This window comes from Pleurodeles waltl, chromosome 3_2 (genome assembly GCF_031143425.1).
Source record: "Pleurodeles waltl isolate 20211129_DDA chromosome 3_2, aPleWal1.hap1.20221129, whole genome shotgun sequence".
Classification (NCBI taxonomy): domain Eukaryota; kingdom Metazoa; phylum Chordata; class Amphibia; order Caudata; family Salamandridae; genus Pleurodeles; species Pleurodeles waltl.
This window is the reverse complement of record NC_090441.1, coordinates 126,879,964-126,904,866: the sequence shown is the minus strand read 5'-3', so window position 1 is coordinate 126,904,866 and position 24,903 is coordinate 126,879,964. Positions and strand designations below refer to the sequence as shown.

At 41.0% G+C, this 24,903-nt stretch overlaps 1 protein-coding gene across 1 annotated transcript in view; it reads left to right on the top strand.

Annotated features, from left to right (window-relative positions):
* NCBP3 (nuclear cap binding subunit 3) overlaps positions 1-24,903 on the top strand; it is a 228,117-nt gene that overhangs the window by 95,054 nt on the left and 108,160 nt on the right. Inside the window, exons 7-8 of the mRNA XM_069226975.1 lie at positions 5,600-5,708; positions 20,736-20,835. Coding sequence (XP_069083076.1) covers positions 5,600-5,708; positions 20,736-20,835 — 209 coding nt within the window. The remainder of the gene's footprint in view (positions 1-5,599; positions 5,709-20,735; positions 20,836-24,903) is intronic.

Here is a 24,903-nt window from a genome sequence, read left to right as displayed (position 1 = left end):
CTACCTAGAAGTTGTTTGGCAATATGTGTGTATATTCCCAATTAGAATTGGGAAATGTCCTAGTTTACGACACTCAAATAATAACTTCATGGTATGTTATTGTTGTTTCTAAATGGTGTGTTAGTAAGAGGTTTGTTACCCAAGATTCTGGTAATGAGTATACTGACCTCCAGAAATTTTAGACTGACTTATCCTGGCAATCTGCAGATTCCGCTATATCTTTGTGGCAAGCGTCTTCCTGCCGCCATAGTGATATTATAGGCCTGAAGCATAGGCCAGAGAGCATCTCAGAAAGATGATGGCACAGCTATACCCACTCTCCCCTTTATCAATTGGAGAATCAGCTTCGAGGAAACTTCTTCGGTGTAGTGTCTTAGTTGAAGATAACCTCATCCATTTTTTTAAAATTTCTCTCAGAAATGATTTTAGCAAATACACCACGCTTCTTGGCACTATGATCTGATTTCCTCCCGCCGCACATTAAAATTCTATGGTGCTTGCCAGTCATTTGTGTTCTGTGGACAAAATGTTTTTGTTGAAATGTTTTTCTTCTGTTTAAAATTTTAATTGACAGTGGTAGGAGATTGTGATCCTTCCATCAGGCACAGCTATGCCGCTAACAGAGCTACGAAATGGATCAGATTTCTCCTCGTCGTGTTCTGGTGATTTTTGGGCTGGGCTTCTGTTAGAAATATGGATTCCCATCCTCGCACCACGGATATTGGAATGTCGAGAGCTCCATTAGACAAGGAAGTGACCCAGGTCGATCATCAGGTCGCACAGAGCACCTGCTCTAGTCTCAGTGCCTGTCTTCCTCTGTCGTCCTGTTTATTGTGAAAGGAGGGACCATGTCCTTTAGCAACTGTTACAGCTCTTGGCAGTGGACTAGTATAGTATATGTTTTGCCAAGGTTATGCTGTCTTTTATAGAGTTATGCTTACCAGTTACCAGTGTTATTCAGGAAGTGTGTGTTTTTGCCATTCGTAGTTATTTTCAGAGTTATGGACACCTGTGATCGAGCGAGTACTAGACAGACTACCTACTTGGAGTATTAATTCGGTGCAGTTCCTATGAAGCATCAGTCGTGCTTTATAAAATTGTTAACATAACCTCCTTGGCAGGCTTTGGTCCTGCTTCAGACCAGGAAGCAACAGCCAATTCTACTTCCCAGTAAGGTGCTACTAATTCAGTTACGGCGTTTGTGATCGATACATCACCTTGCAGCATAGTCCTCACCGGCCTCCCCTGTGAGTTAGTGCCGCTATCAGTAAGAGCCCAAGGTGTGCCATCACATGATCTACTGAGTTTGTCACTGTTGTTTTTGGAACTGACGCCTGCACGCTGGTTAATGCATAATAGACTCTGATGTTGCCCTATCCAGAGGCAGAGTGTGGTCATTGTGCCACCTGTTGGCACTCGAGGGATATTTCTCGGAAAATGTTGAGTGCACCAGTATGAATCATTCATAAGGTGAAGAATCTGCAGCAATATTATATATCAACCTGAAAATATTCTTACCAAAGGTAAATAACTTTTTCACTATAGCCAGCTCCAGATTAGACTTATGGGCCGGGACACACTGCTGAGTAGCTGTGCGCATTATACGTTTATATTCATTCATTGATTATGGCCAGAGTCATGAAACATTATTGCTTGCTTCACACATCCAAATTAAACTTGCTCTACCTACCATACGCTATCTCGAGATGATCTAAATCGATTTCTCTCGCTGCACCATGATTGGTGGAAATTTCTTAGAGATCAGCCAGGTTATGGGCACAATGGTCAGTCTGCTCAAATTATACTTTTGAACTACTGTATTTCAAGTGATGGCCTGCTGATCAATTTTTAATCTTCGATTATGGTAAATTTGTGACTACTGCTGCCTCATACAGGCTGCTCCTGGGCAGATGCGGGCCTCTTGTACTGTTTATAGTCTTGAGAAATGTGACCGTTCCTAAAGAATTACTTTATCCTCCTTCTTATGGCCTTCACTTGTTTTTAATTCTTGCCTAAGAACTGTATTACCACCTAGCTGTCACGCGCTTTGCCTGTAATCTGCATTATCCGTTTGAGAGGTGCTGAGGCCCACTGAACCGACTACTGTGATACAGATGATTTCACTAATAATGTCACATTGTAAAGGCAGTATGACTGTTCATTTCTACAGTGCTGGCGTATCTCTTGTTGAAGCTTGTACTGTTGGTTTTTTGCTGCCCAAAATTCATGATTTTACAGTTGGCTACCAAACTCGTAATGGTACCTTTCCAATATTTTAAAGATACCCCTCGAGTTTATCATCTCCCTTTGGTGCGTCGTTTGTGAATGTCTTCCTCTGTAACCAAAGGGGATTTTCCATCTAACACCACATTTGCTTTTCTCCTTTATTTTACTGTGTTCGTCTTTATCTACTACTTCAGTGATGTTTATCTGGCTCTCTCCTATTAACCCATCTCGCAGACAACAGAAAATAACATTTTATTTGTGTCACTTATTCAGATTTGGGAACCCTAGTGTTTTCAGTCAAGTAGAGTGTGTCATTAGCGGCTGTTTACCAGGCATGGGCTGACATTAAGTGAAGTGGGAAGAGATGCCTACAACTATTAGGGTCCTTCCCTCACTACGCAGGGAGAGGCCCTAGTAGTTGTTAGACAGCCCGCTCCTTTCTGAAGCACTCCATATTTGAATGTAATACGACTCTTCAATTTTCAAGACAACCTTTCCACAGAAAAAAAAGAAAAAAAATCAAGAGTGCTCCGAATGAGCACCCGCTGTATGATGGAGGCCTCTGTGAAGCAGCGTGCCACCACCGACGGGTAATGGGTACCGTCCGTCTTTGTACAGTGAATAATGTTGCACACAAGAGAATGAGCACAAACCCAGAAATTCCGTTCACAAGTTCAGGGCAGAAACATAAGAGGCCTTTCCAGTCTTGTATTGCTGTGTGTGAGAGTAATCGAGAGGTGGAACTGAAAGGGCTCGTTACTCTGATATATCTATACCAAATGTGCTATATTCTTAGTCCTAATATTCAACAGTGCTTTACATAGCACCTCTATAGCCATTTTTTAATAGAAGTCGCCAATAAACTTACATAAGCATGCGAAGTGCACAAATTCATTCTTGTGCTGAAGGGGGCAGAGGTGCGGTGCAATGGGCAACACTGACCTATATCAGTACTTTACAGCTGACTAACCCTCTGACACATACATATCTTGGATGTATCTTGAAGTTAAGCATACATTATTTTAACATATAGGAATATTTTCTTGAGTTCACCTTGGAAGAATTTTTGTATTGGAGGACGAATTCGGAATTTTGTGTGTTCCTTTATTTCATGTATAATGTCAAACATTTGGAATAAAAAGCAGCTACAATGTCTTCGAAAAGCATGCAATTATAATTAATATGGCCTGGGAGGTGGGTCTCTCAAGTGTGACTAGTCATGAGATGATCAATAAATTATTGACATGACTTCAAGCAAGAGCTTTTTAGTTTATATGGGACGAAGTAAACCCAAACGTTTAATAAGGATTTTGCAAGTCACTGAGGACTGTTGTGACCGTATAGCTGCAGGAGACTGAAGATGGATTGTCTTTATAAGGTCACAGAACTTGAAGCTGATTTTATTTCTTAAAAAAATATGTTTTTGTTCTCTCGCTTACATCTCCTTAGCACCAATAGTTGTATAGGCGCAAACATTTTTTATGTGGACACAAATATCATGTTTGATACTTTGTGCCAGACCTGCCTTAATAATCAAGTTCACTGGGAGCTTAGGTAACCGAAATTAATAATGTTAAAATTGAAAGTACCAGTCCCAGAATGCAACATGTTGGTAAACAACTAGTAAGGGGCTCAAGCCTCATTTAACGTAGGATCATTTGAGGCTAGCAAAGAGCTGTGTCCAAAAAAACACGCTCTGCCTTGCTGGAAATTGATTTGCATCTGAACAAAGATGGTGGCTTTGCAGAGCAACAAAATACTTCTCTAAAAGGTAGCTGGCCTAGTATTGTTAGGCTACTATTAGTTTGTCTCTGTTGACTGGTGTCAAGAACATAATCTTAATGATTGTAAAATGTAAAGGTTTGTATTTTACTTTTGTTTTCTATATCAATTTGACCGAATAAAGTTGATTTGAATTGATTGTAAACTGCATCTCCAGTCAGTGTAGCTGTTCATGCGTCTCCATCCAAGACAGTGCTTTAGCACACTGTGATAAGGAGCTAAGTGGTAAGATTCTATATGGAAATTATTTCCTCCCTTATGTAAAAAAAATAAAAGCTCAAGATCAGTTGACTTTTTCCCGCAAAATGTTCAATCCCTTATGTTTATCTACGGAGTAATCAAACAGAGTTGCCGTGTGCAACACGATATCTGTAAGCTTTGTTGCCCATCCGCTAAATCTTTGCTATGTACATCGAAACAATCACAGCCATGGATGGTACACACCTAAATCCAACAGTACACACTATACAGAACATCATGCATACTCCCAAAACAGCATACATATGTTGTATATCCAGCTATCCTGTTGGTACCAAGAGAACCAGCACCAAGCTACACTGCCCAAAAATATCTAACCAAACACATTAGAAAGGATATCTTGCATAACAGCAACACAGCTTTAAGGTGATATACAACCAACAGCAGAGCTTAGACTTCTCGAACACCTATAAGGACTCTTCCACAACTCACTGAACAGGGTATCTGCATTTAACCTGAGACAGACCAGGATGTCATTTTCAAAATAAACTATCACAGGATGACCCAGACTTCACTGTGGGCTGAAAACCCTGGAACTTGGCAGTGGGACTTCCACCCAAACATCACTGCACTAAAAGCATTATAATGAAGGAGTGTGCTCCATACAAATGCCGAAAAAGTGGAAAATTGTCTTGTTTCTTGGACATATGCTATTAAGTGCACTATAAGCTTCCTAAGTTTTGCATGCTCCTTTGGAACGCCTTTTGAAAAGTCTGGACAGTGGGAAGCATCTCCTCTCCATTTCATATGAAACCACATCTCTGCAGTTTTACGTTCTCTATATGAGACATTAATATGGATAAAGAGCAAACGCTCTGTGAACTTACGAGTTAAGATGGAAAAGAAGCTGTCAGTTTCCACACCTAGTTACACGCAGAGAGGAAATCCATATGCTCACTACACTGTGGCAACTGTTCCATACATACATATCATTGCAGTAGATTTGGCAGCACTGTTGGGCTGCCAGCCCATACATCTGCTTCTCAGAGAACATGCAGTATACACAATCTGTCCGAACATCAACTGTCTCGTGAAAGTAACAGATTGTGTCGGCTTTAAAAGAAAAACAAATCTCAGAACGAAATGGTTTCTTAGCTACCATGTGTTCAAAAATGTATGAAACTTTTACTTTTCAGTTCAGTTTAATTACTTGTGAAAGCTTTAGCTCGTGTTTAGCTTCACTGGACATGTGTTCTTCTGCCTTAGTGTGGGATGTCTTGTGCTTTTTGAGTTGATGGATGACTGCTGTGTCGGAGCCTGTACCCGCACCTGTTCCTACTTCCTAACTGGAAAGAAGAAAGTAACAATGGCTGCCATTCTGTTTCTTCCCCAGCTTGACTCCCTGTCACAGGCAGAGGAAGATTCATTGCTCCGTAATGACACTCGTCTGTCCATCAAACCATTCAAAGGAAACAAACTGCTCATGAGATTTGCTACAAGAGGTAAACTGACTAAATCTTATTAACAATCTGCCACTCTTGCTGCATCAGTTGTGTCTACGGTTATGGAGTGATTTTAATACCTTTAGTTGGATTTCAACAATGTTTACCACACTGACAAGTGTTTTGAAGGAAATAAGGGTAGATATTGTGTAGTTGATGTTACCTCTGATAATCCCATTTTGGATCGGACTCTGAATGGAATTGACTCACTGAACATTGATACAACCCACTGTGATGGATTTGTCTTTAACAAGTTCTGTAGAATTTAGGTTAGGGGGCACTACTTGGAGTTGGGGCAATATGGGAGGTAAAGGATAAAACATTCTACTTCCTGTACATAACACACAAGCTATCTGAATCCATAGGATACCTTGTGCAGGTGTGTTGATGAATCAGTGAAGAGGGACTGTACTAGAGGAGATGGGCTCAACGCCACAGGCCATTTTATGGAACAGGAATTAATTTTACCAAATTACTGTCTTTAACTCCTAAAGATTTTAAATTACATATTCTTGCTAGAAACTGCAATCAGCTCACAATTTGTTTTGTGCATTTGCAAAATAATTTTGTAAGTAATCGAAAGGAGTGCAGTCTGAAGTCAATTGATGTGTTTTCAGTGTTTTTTCAAGTGTCGTTTGCAAACATACATTTTTGTTTCGACTGGCTGTTAAATCTTTCTTGGACACATAGTAAATGTGTTTACTCACATTTGAATACAGAGCTGCATTCCTTGCCCACTTCAACTGTAGGTTGTGGCTAGTAACATTAATAAAGACATTTTAGGATTTTTGAGTGTTCCTTGTGAGACGACTTTTTGCATTATGGAAGCTTTTTAATTTGGAGGATGAAGGCTTCATTTACCATTCTTTTCATCCTGTGGTTTAAAAGTAGTAAATAACATTTAAAAAGTGTGTATCCACTTGGAATTAGTTTTTTTGTACACAACTGCACGGAACAGGCAATACTGAAGAAAACAGACACTTCAAAAAATGAGATTTGGAGCAATTTATATGGGAGAAAAGAGCAAGTAAAAAATGACAGTAGTTGGAGGCAAAGTCTGATGGAAGAAAAAGTGTTAAATAGCTAGGGTTGCATCACTAGAGTTAACGAGTGTCTGGAGATGCTGAAGTTTATCAGCCGAGAAAACTAAGAGATTAATAGTATGTGAGAGTTTGAATGATAGTTGCTAAGCTCTAGATGGGCACCTAAGTATAATCTGGTCACCAATTGAGTTATAGTAAGAAATCTCTGCCAGTCCTTCTGGCCATTCTGTAATGCAGTCATGAAGTGGTGTTGAACACATTGAGCCCTGGTGCCTCCAGGCCTTAGCTTCTTATCATTTCAGGCTGAAATTCAATAAGATTTAACTGGCATTTTCTCCCTTCATATTGGAAGGATCTTTATCACAGCAAAGCACAAAACGAAGGCTCTTGAAAGTAAATCATCATTATGGTGAAGGCTGATGTTGTCAGTTTTATTAAAATCTATTGAGGAAAAACTTCATTTTCTCATGATGCATCTAGAATTATAGTTGATAGCTTTACTGCATAAATCAGAGCATGGCTGTGCTTGACAATGTCTCTAGTTGGTTATCATTATATATGAACGAAAAGGGTGTCAATAGTCAAGCTACAATAGCATTATGAGTTTTCCCCAAGATCAAATGTTGCTTTTCTGGAGGAAAATGCCTTGTTACATAGGCCTGCACAGTGAAACAACCTAACCTACTGCTTGTCCTAAAAGCACACAATGGTTGCACATCTTTGTTTATAATATACAAATGATTTATATGCCACTATAGCAAGTGCCACTGCATTTTGCACATGAAATTGTCTCATTGGGAAGGCCCTCGCAGGAGTGTGGAATTTAATAAAATACCTACTTGTCCTGTAAAAAGAAATCTACTTGTCCCTTTGGTGCCATGTAGAGCGCTGACACATTATGGCAGCAATCTCATCACGTAAGAGCTATGATAATAACCGCACTGATTATGCCAGGGCTGATACTATAATAGAGCATGAATACTAGAAATTTCCTTATTTTGCCACCTTTATGCAGATCTACATACTGGGGCTGGAGGCAGTGGTAAGCAAAAGTTCCAGGGTTGGAATGCTGTTTTGAGTCTGTGCAAACCTACTAACTTGCACGTTTTATAGGTTTTCACAAGCTCTTCCATAATCTTTTCCCATACTGGGAAAGGTTTGAAATTTACTACTGACAAGGGAAGAAGTAAAGCTTCTTCCAGGGTTGGAGAAAAAAGTGGCTAAAGGGAATGTGAACTTCCAAACATTCAACATTTTTGCATGAGCAAATCTACTCATGCATATTTGCTCGTACTAAAATGCAGTTCACAAATATTTTCTAGTAGTAGGATTTCCTGGTCTACTTCTATAAATTCATGAAATATATAAATCTGCACTAACGCAAAGACATAAAGCATGGGTGCACTTCCGTAACTCCCCTTAACAATTGGGCCCCTACTAAGTGTGGCATTAACCAAGACTGTTTGTTTCTATTAAAATTCAATATTTCGCACTGCCCATCTAGCGGCTAGCTACAAGGAGCATCTTGGCACACAAAGTAGTTTTGTTCTATGCCAAAAACTACTGTGGCAATGTGTGCTTTTTGAGACTTCAAATATTTTGCCAGTGTTTGTTACAATGATGAGGGCTGGGCAGCTCCCCCGACAATAAAGTTTTACGAAAGCCAGGTCACAATAAGAGACACATTGACAAAACCAAAAGACTGACCACCACCGTCGGACCTATTGGCTGTTGCAGTGCTTGTTTATTTTCGTGATTCTCATAATCTTGTTAAAACTGGTTTTACTGATTTTTCATTTTGCATATTTGTAGAACTACTAGAATGCATCAGAACATTTCACCCAATAGATGGCTCAAAGAAATGGTACCTAAAATTTCAGTCATTTAGCAAAACGTTTATTTCTAGTTGCATTTTTTGTGAACTGTTAGAAATGGGGTCTTTGGTTGACAGTCAGGTTACCCCCTGTTCAAGCAAGGGCCCTCACTCGAGCCAGGGTAAAAGAGAATCACCCTCAGCCAACTCCTGCTTACCCTCTTGGTAGCTTGGCAGAACAGTAGGCTTAACTTCAGAGTGCTAGGTGTAAAGTATTTGTACCAACACACACAGTAACTTAATGAAAACACTACAAAATGACACAACACCAGTTTAGAAAATAGGAAATATTTATAACAAAACAAGACCAAAACGACAAAAATTCACAAGTCAAGTTATTAATAAAAATGCAAAAAGAGTCTTTAAGTAGTCTTAAACACACTCTAACGCTGTCAGCGTGAAAAAGTACCTTGGGTGGGTCAAAAATAACCCCACACCGGCGAGTGCGCGTCAAAAAGGGTTTGCGATGCGTTGATTCCACTCACGAGCGGGACCGTGCGTCGTTACTCCTTTCGCAGGGTTGGGGCACGTCGTTTCATCTCTCTGCAGGGGAGCGATGCGTCGATCCGGTCAGCACTCTCGGGTCTGGGCAGGCCTTGCGTTGTTTTTCCACGCCCAGCAGTACTTGAGTCGGAAATCCAGCTGCACGATGATCTGAAAACCCTGCAGCGCGGGTTGTGATCTCCCAGCCTCCGTCGGCAATGCTGCGCGTTGTTTCTCCTGCTCCGTGCGTCGATTCTTCGGTCTCGTTTCCTGCGAGCGTCGTTTCTCAGCTGCGGAACCGGCGGCACGTCGTTTCTTCAGCCACAGATAGTCACGTCGATCTTTTCCCTGCACGGCGCTCTGTGCGTGGATTTCCTTGTCTTTAGGCTGCCAGCTTCTCCTTTCAGGGTCCCAGGAACTGGATGGGCACCACAGGGCAGAGTAAGAGTCTCTCCAGAGACTCCAGGTGCTGGCAGTGAGAAGTCTTTGCTGTCCCTGAGACTTCAAACAACAGGAGGCAAGCTCTAAATCAAGCCCTTGTAGATTTCTTCTCAAGATGGAAGGCACACAAAGTCCAGTCTTTGCTTTCTTACTCTCGCAGAAGCAGCAACTGCAGGATAGCTCCACAAAGCACAGTCGCAGGCAGGGCAGCTCTTCAGCTTTTCTCCAGGCAGAGGTTCCTCTTGTTTCCAGAAGGGTTTCTAAAGTCTTTGGTTTTGGGTGCCCTTCGTATACCCAATTTATCCTTTGAAGTAGGCCTACTTCAAAGTAAAATCTCTTTTGAATGCGAAATCCTGCCTTGCCCTGGCCAGGCTCCAAACACTCACCAGAGGGTTCGAGACTGCATTGTGTGAGGGCAGGCACAGCCCTTTCAGGTGTGAGTGACCACTCCTCCCCTCCCTCCTAACATAGATGGCTCATCAGGAAATGCAGACTACACCCCAGCTCCCTTTGTGTCACTGTCTAGTGAGAGGTGCAACCAGCCCAACTGTCAATCTGACCCAGACAGGGAATCCACAAACAGGCAGAGTCACAGAAATGGTATAAGCAAGAAAATGCTCACTTTCTAAAAGTGGCATTTTCAAACACACAATCTTAAAATCAACTTTACTAAAAGATGTATTTTTAAATTGTGAGCTCAGAGACCCCAAACTCCACATGTCCATCCGCTCCCAAAGAGAATCTACACTTTAATCAGATTTAAAGGTAGCCCTCATGTTAACCTATGAGAGGGACAGGCCTTGCAACAGTGAAAAACGAATTTAGCAATATTTCACTGTCAGGACATATAAAACATATTACTATATGTCCTACCTTACCATACACTGCACCCTGCCCTTGGGGCTACCTAGGGCCTACCTTAGGGGTGTCTGACATGTAAGAAAAGGGAAGGTTTAGGCCTGGCAAATGGGTACACTTACCAAGTCGAATTTACAGTTAAAAATGCACACACAGACACTGCAATGGCAGATCTGAGACATGATTACAGAGCTACTTATGTGAGTGGCACAATCGGTGCTGCAGGCCCACTAGTAGCATTTGATTTACAGGCCCTGGGCACCTCTAGTGCACCGTGCTAGGGACTTACTAATAAATCAAATATGCCTGTCATGGATAAGCCAAAAACATAAACATTTTGGATAGGAGCACTTGCACTTTAGCACTGGTTAGCAGTGGTAAAGTGCCCAGTGTAACAAAAACAGTAAAATCAGAGTCCAGCACACATCAGCAACCTGGGGAACAGAGGCAAAACGTTAAGGGAGACCACACCAAGGATGAAAAGTCTAACATGAACATTTTATTTAAAATCAAAGAATCAGCAATCATTCTTTCAATGTTCTTCAAATATTTGCATCTAATCAGAGAGCATTCTGGGAGCATTACATGTAGCCTCATATTGTTAAACTTTGCAAACGTGTGCACACATTTTTTTACTGGAACCACTGTCAGTACTGCAGTGCGAGCTTACAAAACAGGGATGTGGAATTCCTATCGCCCGACGCCCGGGACATCTTGTTTGGGGTCAAGGGCAACAAGTTTTTATGTTTACTTTGTCCTTGGGACAAGTAGGCCCAACCCCCTGCAGCACAAACTCTTTGGCTGCCTGTTTACAGAGAGTTGAACTCTCTGCAGTTGAGGTAATGTGTTTCCAAAAGATAATGCTGTTCGAACTTGTATTTATGGTTCATTATTTGAAAGCCTTCATTATTAGGGTGCGTGCTGTAAATAAATGTTTTAAGGTCACACTTCACTACTGACGTAGGTTCCAGTACAAAAAAAAAAACGTGTACACACATGTTTGAAAAGTTTAGGCTAAAAGGCTAAGTATAATGCTCCCAGAATGCTCTCTGATTATATGCAAATGAAGTGTCATTTAGTAAAATGTGTTGATGCATGCTAGTATTTCCCAAAAATATTTCTAATGGAAAATCAGTGTAACCATTTTCAACATGATTATGGGAAGCATGAAAATAAACAAACACTGACAAAGCCAACTAATCTGACATATTTGTATAAGTCTTTTTTAGTTTCATCAATGCGTGTCTTGTTTTGACATGGCTTTTGTAACACTTTATTGTTGTGGGAGCTACCAGGCCCTCAACATTGTAACAAACATTGGCAAAACCCCCCCAAAAAGTTTTTGAACTCTTAAAGCACACGTTGCCACCAGCGGCATAACAGAGGCCCCGCAGCCGCCCTCCAGGGGGCCCCGTCAGCACAGCACCTGCCCTGAGTGAGTCTGGAGAGGGGGCTCCTCCATGTTCTTTGCAAAGGGGCACCCTCCAGTTTCGTTACGTCACTGATTGCCACTGTAGTTCCTGACACTGAACAAAACTGCTTTGTGTGGCAATATGCTCCTTGTGGAAGAGCAGAATGCGATCACTCACAGTAAAGCCAGCCGAAAGAGAGAGAAATAGAAGTTTAATAAAAACAAAATGTCTTTGTTAACACCAGACCTAATTAGGGACCAAGACCCACATGTAGGTAGCTTTTTGCATGTCGCAAACAGCGACTTTCGCTGTTTGCGACATGCAAAAAGCACATTGCAATGCAAAACCCAGTTTTGCGATTCAGTAACCTGGTTACCGAATCACAAAACAGTTTTGCGACTCGCAATTAGTATGGGGTGTTCCCTTCCTAATTGCAACTCGCAGTGCAATTTAGGATTGTTTTGTGACCGCGAACGCGGGCGCAAACCAATCGCAGTTTGCACCCATTTCAAATGGGTGCTAACACTTTCGCAAAAGGGAAGGGATCCCCATGGGACCCCTCCCCATTGTGAATGTCACTGTAAACATTTTTTCAGAGCAGGCAGTGGTCCTGCTCTGAAAAAATGAAACGAAAACGTTTCATTTTTCGTTTTTGTTATACATCTCGTTTTCCTTTAAGGAAAACGGACTGCATTACAAAAAAAAACAAAAAAAACTGCTTTATTGAAAAGCAGTCACAGACATGGTGGTCTGCGGTCTCCAGCAGGCCACCATTCGTGAGGGGGTCGCAAATTGCGACCCACCTCATGATTATTCATGATGTGGGCATTTGCGAAGCCCTTGCGAATCACAGATGGTGTCAAGGACACCATCTTACATTTGGATTTGCGACTCGCAATTTGCAGGTCACAAATCTGAACCTACCTACTTGTGGCCCCAAATTCTTAAAGAAAGTCACAAAAGTGCACCCATGGTATATGTCGTACCCCTATAAAATATTTGTGAACTGTATTTTAGCGTGGGTAAATACGATGTGTAGATTTGCTCATGTGAAAATCTATTGAGCATCTGCAAGTTCATTTTCCCTCCAGCTACTTTCTTCCCAACCCTGGAAGAAGTTCTAATTCTGCCATTGTCAGGAGTAAATGTCCAACCTTTCTTATTATGGGAAAATATTAGAGAGAAGCTGGTAAAAATCTTTAAAACATGCAGGTTAGTAGGTTTGCAGACTCAAAGGCATTCCAGCCCTGGAACTATTGCTTACTGCTTCCTCCAGCCCCAGTATGCAGATCTGCAGAAAGGTGGCAAAATAAGGAAATTGCTACAGTAGGGATTGAAACTCCAAGTATTCAAGCCCTACTATGGTAGTAGCCCTGGCATAATCAGAGAGGCTATTAAGTGCTGCCATAATTTGTCGCCACACTACATGGCACCAAAGGGACAAGTAGATCTTTTTACAGGACAAGTAGATTTGAGAAGCAACCTGTCCCCTGGACAAGTAGATATTTTAATAAATTCCACACCCCTGCAAAATGTATTTAGAGCGCTCACCCTAATAATAAAGGTGTTGCATTAATGACCCATAAATAAAAGCTTGAACATTATTAGTGAATGGATAAAATTATTACCTCAATTGTAGGCAATTCCTTTCCCTGCTTCATAATATGGTACTGTACAGTGGCAGCCAAAGTTGTTATCCTTGACCCCAAATAAGATGTCCTGGGCGTAAGACCATAGGAATTCCACACCTCTGCCCTCGACCACTGCCTTTTTATAATTTGTTACCCTTATCTATAACATATTTATTTTCCTTACTTTTACTGATGTAATGTCCCTGGATGTGGTGTTGGTTATATGGTGGACGGAAAGGGGGTAGTAGGTCCTAAAACTATATCTGCTCAAGAGCTTTTTCAATTAGCCCTCTACCAAGCATGACTGTGTCTTCCTCTTAGTCTTCCTATCAATGCATGTAGCATGCGTCTTGTCGTAGTTTGACTCTTGCTCTATGCAAGACTGCTGGTTAAAGGATGACAGCACTTATGTTTGTAGGGGGCTATGTCAGTCCTACAACAAGTCGCAACTGTCGTCCCAACCCTCCCGGCTCACAAGCAGCACCTCACCAAAAACCCAAACAGTAAAAGATGATTTGTGGGAGCCTTTACGCATGGAGTCAAGAGTGTGACATCTCAGGGAGTGACGTGGTTAAACAGAGATACCCCTTTCTCACTTTAACAACATGTCTCAATCAAACACAGGGAATGAAGAAGATGCAGTAAGGTTTCAGTATGTTTTATTTAACAAAACTGCAATCTACAATAAGGTGCATGGGCTGCAATGATTTGGATAACGAATAATGCAGGAAACAGAATATTCCCCACCATCTTGCAATGACATGAGATGTGCAATATGTCCTAATACCCTAATAATGTAAACCTAATCTCTAACCTAAAGGAGAGCTAGGGGTGTTAAACCTAATCTGCCAATACCATGTCCATGAGAAGACCCACCCAACCCTCGTTATCTTGGAATGAGGTCTCCAGCTCAGACTCCGTAGGGACATGAAGACTGGGTCAGCATCAAGGCGACATGCAGCATCAATAGCAGCGATGGCATCTGGTCAAAATCCCTATGATTATCTAAGTGGGGTGCATTTATACAGATCTGCTTGGACCCCTGACGTAGGTCTGTTCCCAAACAATAGATAACAAGACATGCTTGGGACGGCAATTTATGTAAACAATTCCCACCTACAGTTTGTTTATTTTTGTCGCTTGACATTGACACCTTAGCGCAGTGGCACTGATAATGTAAAACTAAAACATTGGCCTAACTAGAAACAAGGCAGACATTGTAAAAGATACAATTAAATAAATGCGCTAAAACAGAGCATACTAAACTAAGTAGGGTAAAAGTCACTAGGTGACTGGCGCATGAGTACGCAAGCCACAGGCTAAGCTAACTCCTGTTTCCCATTAAAACAAGATAGGATTCACTACAGTCCTAAGAAAACTATTCACAAATGAAAGACCTGTATACGTGAGGTGAATCCGAGTATTTTCCGGTTTAGAAAATAAAAGATCCTAATGTAAATATAGTGCTACATTACATCAATAAATTATTCTCCACCCTTTCTTACACTGAGAGTATGTTGGGGGAGGTTATGCAGATGGTTGAGAGAAAAATATTCTTTCCTGATATATTTTATAGTACTTGAAGCTAGCACAAAGACCATAGGAAAAGCATTTGCTTTCTATTCCCGACATTACATACACATATTTGTTACTTTAACTTGTGCCACAACACCACACATGGAGACTAGTTCCTCGTGTTTCTTTCTTTGTTACCCGTTTCTACAATTGCTATCAAAACCATCCTAGGTTCTGACCTTCCAGTGCCCCATCAAATCTCATTGTTGAGGCAGGAAGATCTGAAGCCGCTATTACATCAGTGTTGGCTTGGTTTCTCCATCTGTGCACTTTGCTGCAGGCCTCTTGCACCTAAAGGTTGAGCCAAACTGTCTTCTTTCGTGGGGATCTTGGAAAGTCCCGTTTGGATACCACCTGGGCCTTGGAGGCTCACAATACCAAGCAGTTTTGTGATTCTGGAGTCTATTCTGGAACGTTGGGTTCATCTCTTCAGGTCTTGATCCCCTTTGGGCACTTCACTGGCTGTCACCGCAAGGGGTAGTGGGCTCCTTGGTAGGCAGTTTAGGCTTATATGATGAAAAGGACCAGAAGTAAATTGACCAGGTGCTGCCAAAATCCTCCCAGTTCCCTTTGTATCTGCCTGCAGATTTCAACTCCATGCTTTTCTCAATTTTTAGTTCATACTTAGTCCTGAATTCTGTGAGTTAAACTTGAAGGCTTTCAAGGTCACTCCGTATCTCTTGCCTCAAGCCTTGATGAAGCTGTTGTTGATTCTGGAGCAGCACTTGCCATCATGCATCAAAATAAATATGACTTACCCCTTTTATGGTCTCACACAGGGTACCGTTGGTACATCTAAAGCAAAATTATCATAAAGAGCACAAGCACTAGTCTGTCCCTTTTTTAACGGGATCAAGGCTTTAAGAAGAAGAAAAGAAGACGGGGGAGCGATGCGCCACCTCAGATTTTAAACCTTTCTCAGTGTTCCACATTGGAACTTTTCTCCTCCAAAAGCTATGATGGCACTATTTATTATGCATCTGTCTGGAACTTTGGACGTAGACTCAAAAGCCAATGTTGTTCCCCCAGTGCAAGGTTCTACAGAACTGGTAGCTTTAACCCCTAGACGTACCAGGCTTTCCTTACAGGCTTCCTCAGCCTTCTGCACCATTGTTACCTGTTCTCACGAAGCAGCCACTATACTGGGCTCTGTCTGGCCCATCCCAGTGGATCCAGTTTTCATACTGCTAGTAACTCTCATGACAAATGTAAAACTTTCCACTTTAACAAAGATAGCCTCTGATCTCATATAGAAGGTCATTCTGGAAATAAAAAGGATTTCTAGGACAGAGGCTTTCTCAAGGTTTTTTTGTTTTCCTTGGTTCATACTTTGTTGTATTGGTTTCCCTTGTCTTCCTCTTCCTGGGATGAGGATAAAGATAAAGAACTCTTTTCCCTAAGCAGTCCATTTTAAGGCTTCTGTGCAAACCAGTGGTTTGGATAGTTTGGCAGAGGGGAATTTTCTTGAGCCCCTACAAGGTTTGTTGGATACCTCCATTGTGCATGGGGCAAGCGTCCTGCAGTCAGTAGGCAACAAACCTGGAAACATAGGGCCTCATTTAGAGTTTGCTCGATGGAAAAGTCAATCTGACAAACTCCAGACACTTCCCGCCGGAGTCATTAAGAGTTTGGTCAGCCGGCGGGAAACCTAAGTTTCCGCCCGCCGGTCTAGCGGGAAACAGGCTACTGCGTTGTCTCCAGCTCGTAATCGAGACAGCAGCAGTGTTGCAGCCAGCAGGGTGTACCTGCAAAGCAGACAGTGAACATTGCGAGAGTGCTGAGCAGGGGGACCCTGCACTGCCCATGCCAACTGCATGGGCAGTGCAGGCCCCCCCCGTGACCCTCTGCACCCGTTCTCCGCCAGCCTTTTCATGGCAGAGGTCGCCTTGAAAAGGCTGGCAGAGAATGAGGTCGTAATCCACAGGGCAACTCTGCATGCAGCACTGCCTGGTAGATTAGGATCTCTGCCACCGCCAGGCTGCTGGGATCCAAGATCCTGGCGGAGCTGGAGGTTCCCTGGCGGTCAGACTGCCAGGGTTGTTATGTCGCAGTCGGACTGCCACCACAAGTGTGGCGGTCATAAGACCGCCACACTCATAATGAGGCCCTTAGTCTGGTTTTCTTTAACCAGGGTTTTTTCACTTAGTGCCTGAACCCAACACATCTAGAAGTACAGGCCCCTTCAGCCAAGGAAAAGGCTAACTCATTTCCTTTCTCACCTAGGGCAGAGAACCCAAGCAATAAGATACCGTGGTCTGCTTGGCCTTTGCCTAGGCACTTGGCTTTGTGAGTATGCAATGCTACCTATCTTTTGGTGTGCTCCTCCCAACCCTAGAAGGGACTTACAGAGCTTAACTGACCATTTCGTATGTCTCTTCTGAACACATTGAAAGAACTATATAGACAGCAAAACAGTTTGTGCCTATGGCCTTAGACAATTTAAAGACCACTTGGTGCCTAACCGGTCTCCATTGACTGTGACACCATCTGCTGCATGATGGTAGCCCTTTTGAAATGGATACTTAGACTTCGACTTGGTACCCTTAAACCATCATATGTGTTGGACTAATGTTGGACCCTTGATTTTGGTGGGGAGCATTTGGTTAAATTAATTTTTGGACACTTATTGTAAACTCAGCAGCAGGGTCTTAAATTATTCTTACCCAGCTTGTTCTCATACCTAGAGACATTGAAACTGGGGCAGTCATTTAAAAGCATAGCTGTATAACTATTTGTCTGAGTCTTACACCAGTGCCCCATTGGCAGAATATTGTTTTCAAACAGAAAAAAGTCTAAGGAGTCCCAAAGATTACTGTCAGCACCTTTAACAAGGTCCTATTGGATAAAATTGGTCACACAAGTTAATGTTTTTTTAACATTTAGCATATAAAAAATATATAAATATGCAGATTCAGATCCTTGCTCCACAAGCTGCTTGTACTTTCTGTATTATTTCCTCTATCGTAATTTGCACTACAGATGTTTATTTCCTATAAGTACAAATCATGTTATCCTTAATAATCATAACACTGACTGAATATTCACTTGTTTGGGGCTCATTTATTATGTACTGCTATGCCTTAGTCTCTAACCTGATCTCAGACTCTACCTGAAAATATACTCGCTCATCAAGATAGAGCCTTAAATCCTACCTTGAGCTCATGCATTCTTGGATATCAACTAAGTTCCCGAACCTAAACCCCACAAAGTCTGATTCCTCCTGTTTATCAACGGCATTAAACAACCCTCCATTCAAGACTAGCTCTCCAAACTAAACCTCCCAGGCTTCACCTCTGAGCTGACAAATCAGCAAAATCTTGTGTGATTTACCATTGACAAAGACCTCTCATTGAAGCAACTCACTGGAAGAAAGATGGAGACAGCTTGATTCCAGCTGCAATTCTACTGGAAGCTGACTTGAGAACAATCATCCAATCCTTGATCAACATGATCGGAGGCAAAACCTTATCCAGCAGTCTCCCAAAGTACAACGCTAAAAACCCCAAAAAGTATCCTGAAAGGCAGCACGGCTAATCAAGAAATTAGACCACATAACCCCCACATAAAAAAAAAATATATATACTGTCTTTCTCTTCTGACTGCCATCAATCAGAAAGCCCTTATCAACAAGACCCCAGCTTACCTGGCAAACAAACGTCCCCCAGATGTGGCTAAACATCAGACCAGGAGCTCGGGTATCACTCAACTGGAGACAAAACCTTGCACCAAGTTAAAAACAGAAGGCAAGCCTTCTCTGTTCATTTTTTAAAAACAAACTTTATTGAATTTTCATATTACAGTTTCATCCAAAATCAAAAGATATGTTGCACTGTCCTCCACATCAGCCGGGGACTGATTTATAAATCGAGCAAGTACTGTAGGTTTGCAGATTGTTCGTAATTCTGGTCATACATAGCCCACAAGAGGAACTGGAGCCGGTTGGCACAGCAATGTAAATGCAAGTAGTCGTGCGATGTATTCACCTTCCAACAAAGCTACAACTTTGTGAATTATTAACAAGGCTTGTGAGAGTGTAGGTAATGCTGGGGATAAAGCCATAGTTTTGATGAGTGGCATATATTGAGTGGGGGGTCCAATCCAGGTCTATTGCGTCTGTTTCACTAAAGCTATATTCTCCACATCTGGCTGGGTGTAGTGTAGTGTGGTGTGTGCAGGATATTGTAAGGTGTTAAGCCTTCTCTGTTCATACTGCCAAGAACATCCTGCCGGTCAACATCAGATTCACACCAACTCTCCTACAGTTCAGAAAAAAGCCGAAGAGCCACATCTTCAAGGAACACTACCCCACTCCCAACAATCTATTCTTGACGGTCCCCAAGTAGTTGTGTCTGTCAGGGGGCCATGCCTCCTGGCAGCACCGAATTGCTCTTGCTCTAAGTTTGCGCTACATAAATATGACCATATACATAAATACATGTCGGCCTGATTTCGCGTCCTTGCAAAGTCAAGAGCCCCAAAGGAATAACTTTGGTTGTCCTGCTGGAGTGCTATATTGTGTGCAGTAAATAGGTTCGAAGGCCAAGGCAAAACGAAAAGTGTAAATGTGTAAGAAGCTTGTTACTTTAGCTAAGTTCACAAGGAAGCACATGGTGGAGCCCTCAGTTGGTTGGTACACACTTTCACATCAACCAATTTAACAATTTTACTTAAATTCATAACCACGTAGTGTGGGTCTCTGTGTCGGAGTTGTGTGCATACATTGGTGTGGCTTTTTGGGTAGAGGATGTTTATTTTGATCTGTGATTTATGGTGTAGGCGTGAATTGCAGTGTGAGTAATGATACATTTATGCCTTTATTCTTTTTTACTGGTGCTCTCTGAAGGGGAGTGTGTGGTTGAACTTTGGTTTAAATTTGTGTGTTTTTGATCTAGAGTTAAAGGTAATCTGTAGTTATGTGATCTCAGTTTAGAAGTCAAGTATGTGTGATTCCTGCAAGTGGAAGACCAGTCCCTGTGTTTATTTGGGCATTTGGCATGTGTGTTGTGTGAATGAATTGCTTAGAGTAGAGGATTGTTGGGGGTTTTTGATTTGTGACTAATATGTCAGTGTAAAAGGTAGTGAAATTAAATGTGTCTGTCTGTCAAGTTATCTTCTCTTTTACTTGTGTATTAGTGTCTCCATTGTTTTATTCTTGATTTACTGCATGTCTAGATTTTTCTCTTAATACTCCATGTGGTGGCTCAGTAAGGTGGGAATGAAAGGAGGAAGTGATTCATTATTTAAGGCTCAAACCACTGGAAACATGCCCATCATATTGTCTTGGTCCCACCTTCAATGGCCCTGAAAAAAACTGTAAAGGTGTTTTGCAGCTCGACATGACTTTGCAGCATGATGTGTTGCAGTGGAGATGGATTATATATCACTTGTCATGAACTAATAATAAAGGTGTAAACTTTAAAATGTCAGTAAGTCATCACAGTATTTTTCCATCTTCCGAAGCGTGAAGAATAGTTCGTAGTGCAACATTAAGGACAAAAACCTAAAGTTGTATTGAATGAACGTGAGAGCATTATTTTTCTGTGGCCTCATTGCAAGCAAGTATTTAGTGCTTGATCAGCACTATTCGCTTTTCTGCTCCTTTTGCCACCGGAAAGCATATTCAATGAGTAAGTGCGTTGTTTTTACAACTCATGCTATCATTATCTTGTTTTAGAGAGGATGTAGAGTAATATTTTGTCCTTCCTCCCAAGATGATAAAAAGGAACTTGGAGCAGCTAAAAGAAGTCAGTACTACATGAAGTATGGAAATCCCAACTACGGTGGCATGAAAGGAATCCTTAGTAACTCATGGTAAGAAAAAAAAAGGCACGAAGACGATTACAGTATGTGCTGAAAAAATGGTTACGTACTTGATGTGACACTTGATTACTAACACTTGATAATTGTTTCAGAGCTGGTTTTCCTTCTGCGATTGCCAACTTCAGTATATTTGATTGTCTTTTAAGTCCCCTCCAAATTACCAACTAACCACATAGGCACCATGCTTGCAATGCAAAAGCTGTATTTAATTTACACGTCATGTCTTTATGTATTGTGTTTTTATACATTGTGTATTTATTTATATTATATATATATTTGTTTGTGTGTGTATGAATATTTATATATCATATTTTAGGAGTTGCACAATGTGCTGTGGTTTAAAACCCATATTTCAGATGGAAATGAAATGTGGAAAATGTGTTGCTGTTCCCTATGAAATATGGGTTTCATCATCCTAATTACATCCTTCAGAACACTCTGCCTTGCTTTACCATTGTCAGAGTACTAGGCTTCTGTGGCAAGGGTATCTAAATTAACTTTAAATTATCTGGCAATATCATCTTCATCCATTTAAGCAAGAAACATTTTATATGAAATCTGCAGTGTACTCGGTAAACCCTATAATCACTTCACTTAAGTGGTGAACACGGCAGCCACAAAACTGCATAAATCCACTGCCACCACCATTGTCCATTTAACTTTTTTCCAAGCTAAATTCCCTCTAAGCAGCCATGTAATATAAAAATATATAATAAGGTTACATTTTTAGTTAGGGTTCTCAACTTTCCATTTTGGAGTTCACAAGTGATATTTTGGCCTTGCGGTGTATTATGTCTCCAGAGAGGGACTGCACCCCTAGGGTGTATCTGAATGGCCCTTTGTAATTTAACAGTGCTGTCATTTAGGATCTTGCATGTCAAAGGCTTTTCTTCCTCTCACCTACAGCAAACTGGATAACTGATTGACATCAGACTTGGCATGAAAGTAGAACTTTACTCAAAGTGTGCTTTTTTTATGAAAATCCTTTTAGTAGTTTTTTGAGAACTAAATGTTTGGGTGAGCTTGAAAGGATTAACACTTTTTTGTATATAGCTGCTGTTTAAATTGTGATTCATTGATTTTCTGATCTTGCTAATCACATTTGAATTATAGACAAATATGACAGGCTGGTGAAGGTCTCTGTATGATTTTTATTTTGCCAGCTTGGAATTTGTAAATCGAATATGGGTTACAACTTTTGTGCTATTTAAAAAAAAATGCCATAGGAAAGGGGAGGGCACTATAAAATGTGTCTGTGTTCTTAGGTGTAGAAAACGTGCATGATCTGCTGAAAAAAAACATAGAAAACTATGTGTGATTCCCAACTCAAAATATCATTGTGGTCTCGATAGCCACATTTTCAGTAGTGAGCTCATTCCCCGTCTGATTCGTGATATCCACTAAGGGTCAAAAATAGAAGCGGTGTGAGGCACAGAAATAGGGAGAACGAGAAAGGGAGATACAAAATGACAAAGATGGAGAGAGCCAAAGATTGTGTACAGTAGGAGGTTGGTGCGCATGGCTTTTGAGTGGGGGCAGTTGGTTAAATGCAAGCCCTTACCTGGGTTGGGAATTAAGTAGATATTACGTACGTAGAAATTAGCTGAAAACATAATGGTTAAATATGCACAGCACAAGTTATGATGTGCTTTGCATAATATATCTGGCGCATTTCAGTGGTTTCATGCAATTGTTTCACAACCATAACTGATCTAGTAACTCTTTTTTTTTTTTTCTCTTGAAAAAATATGCATATACTCACAGTATATGTAATATGCTATTTATTACCAATGAGTGTGGGCCAAGGTGCCATGACTCAAAAGTGACTCGCAATGCCCCTCCCTCAATAATGATAGATAGCACATTATACGCAGCATATTTGCATATATGGATTATGCCATTGCATGTTTTCACAGTTGCTCTGCATATAACTAAAGGCCTTCAATTTACCTTTTTCCTCTATCTGCAGCAAAAAATGAAAATGTTGCCATTTAACATCCTAATTTAAATCTGCCATGCTAATTCCAATAGAATACCACTTTCACCATCCTACCATCAGAGTTGCTGGCTGGCTAACACAATTCCTCCAAACAAGACACAAGACAGAAATAAATTAGAAGGGTCACCCAATATATATCAAGAGTGTTCAAACATTCATAGTATAATAAGGATGTTAAGTTTGCATGAATCATGGGCATAGTTGTAATAAGGAGAGATTTATTAAAACGTATACAATTATCTATAAACCTTTATCTGAAATAAACTTTTGGCATTAGACTGTAATACTCATAACAGCCCCTAGAGGGCACCAGAACAAAAATATCATCTGTAAAAAACATGGTCATGTAACCATATGGTTAGCCCATAGAAGGTATAACCCCATGAAAAAAAAACAGAAGAAAGTAATGCAGTGTAACTATCTACTTAGCCCCCAGAGGGCGTTTTTAGTGCAAACAATGCCTTTAAAACAAAACTTCTCCCAGCTGTTAAAAAAAAAAAAAAAAAAAAAAAAGAAATGTTCTAGCCATGAGAAAGCTTAAAAGACACTGCATGGTAGGAGGGGTTATTATTTTGCCATCCCCACTAACCTAGTGTGGGCGCCCAGAGATGATGTAGATAGCAAGAGCGTTTTGAAGATGGTCCCATTGCCCTAGGACCACCACAAGCTGAGTTACGAACAAAACTATTTTGTACAAGTAATGCCCTGCAAAGTATTATGTGGCAGGTTTTCGTGCCACAACTATTATAGTATGCTGATTGCAATGCTCAGAACAGCCCCTAGAGGACACCACAATAAAAATTGCATTTGGAAGCAACATGGCCATGTAACCATACAGTCAGCCCTTAGAGAGCATAACCTCATGAAAAACGAATGGGAGAAAGTAATGCAGTGTAACCATATATTTAGCCCCTAGAGGGCATAGTGCATTACACATTTTCAAAGCTAGCAGGCCTACTGCAAAGATATTACAAACAAGATCCATAAAACATCACTTCTTCCATCTGTAATATAAAAGTTCCAGCCGTGAGAGAGCTTACAAAGATAATGAATGGTGGTAGGGGTTATTATTTTGGAGTCCCCACTAACTATATTGTGGGGACCCAGCGATGATATAGACAGAAAGAGCACATTGTGGTTAATGTTTTGAAGGTGGTCCCATTGTCCTAGGACCACCAAAGGCTGAGTTATGTGCAAAGATGTTTTGTAAAAGTAATGCCCTGCGAAGCATTCTGGGGCAGGTTTCCATGCCACAAATATTTTAGTAAGTTGATATGACTGCAATGCTTAGAACGGATCATAGAAGACATCACAATGAAAATAGCATTTTTGTAAGAAACATGGCCTTTTTACTATATAGTTAGCCCAGAGATGTGGAATTCCTATCCGGACATCTTGTTTGGGGTCAAGGGCAACAAGTTTTTAAGTTTACTTTGTCCTTGGGACAAGTAGGCCCAACCCCCTGCAGCACAAACCCTTTGGCTGCCTGTTTACAGAGAGTGGAACTCTCTGCAGTTGAGGTAATGTGTTTCCAAAAGATAATGCTGTTCGAACTTGTATTTATGGTTCATTATTTGAAAGCCTTCATTATTAGGGTGAGTGCTGTAAATAAATGTTTTAAGGTCACACTTCACTACTGACGTAGGTTCCAGTACAAAAAAAAAAAAAATAACTGTATACACATGTTTGAAAAGTTTAGGCTATGAGGCTAAATATAATGCTCCCAGAATGCTCTCTGATTAGATGCAAATGAAGTGTCATTTAGTAAAATGTGTTGATGCATGCTAGTATTTCCCAAAAATATTTCTAATGGAAAATCAGTGTAACCATTTTCAACACGATTATGGGAAGCATGAAAATAAACAAACACTGACAAAGCCAACTAATCGGACATATTTTTATAAGTCTTTTTTTAGTTTCATCAATGCGTGTCTTGTTTTGACATGGCTTTTGTAACACTTTATTGCTGTGGGAGCTACCAGGCCCTCAACATTGTAACAAACACTGGCAAAACCCCCCCAAAAAGTTTTTGAACTCTAAAAGCACACGTTGCCACCAGC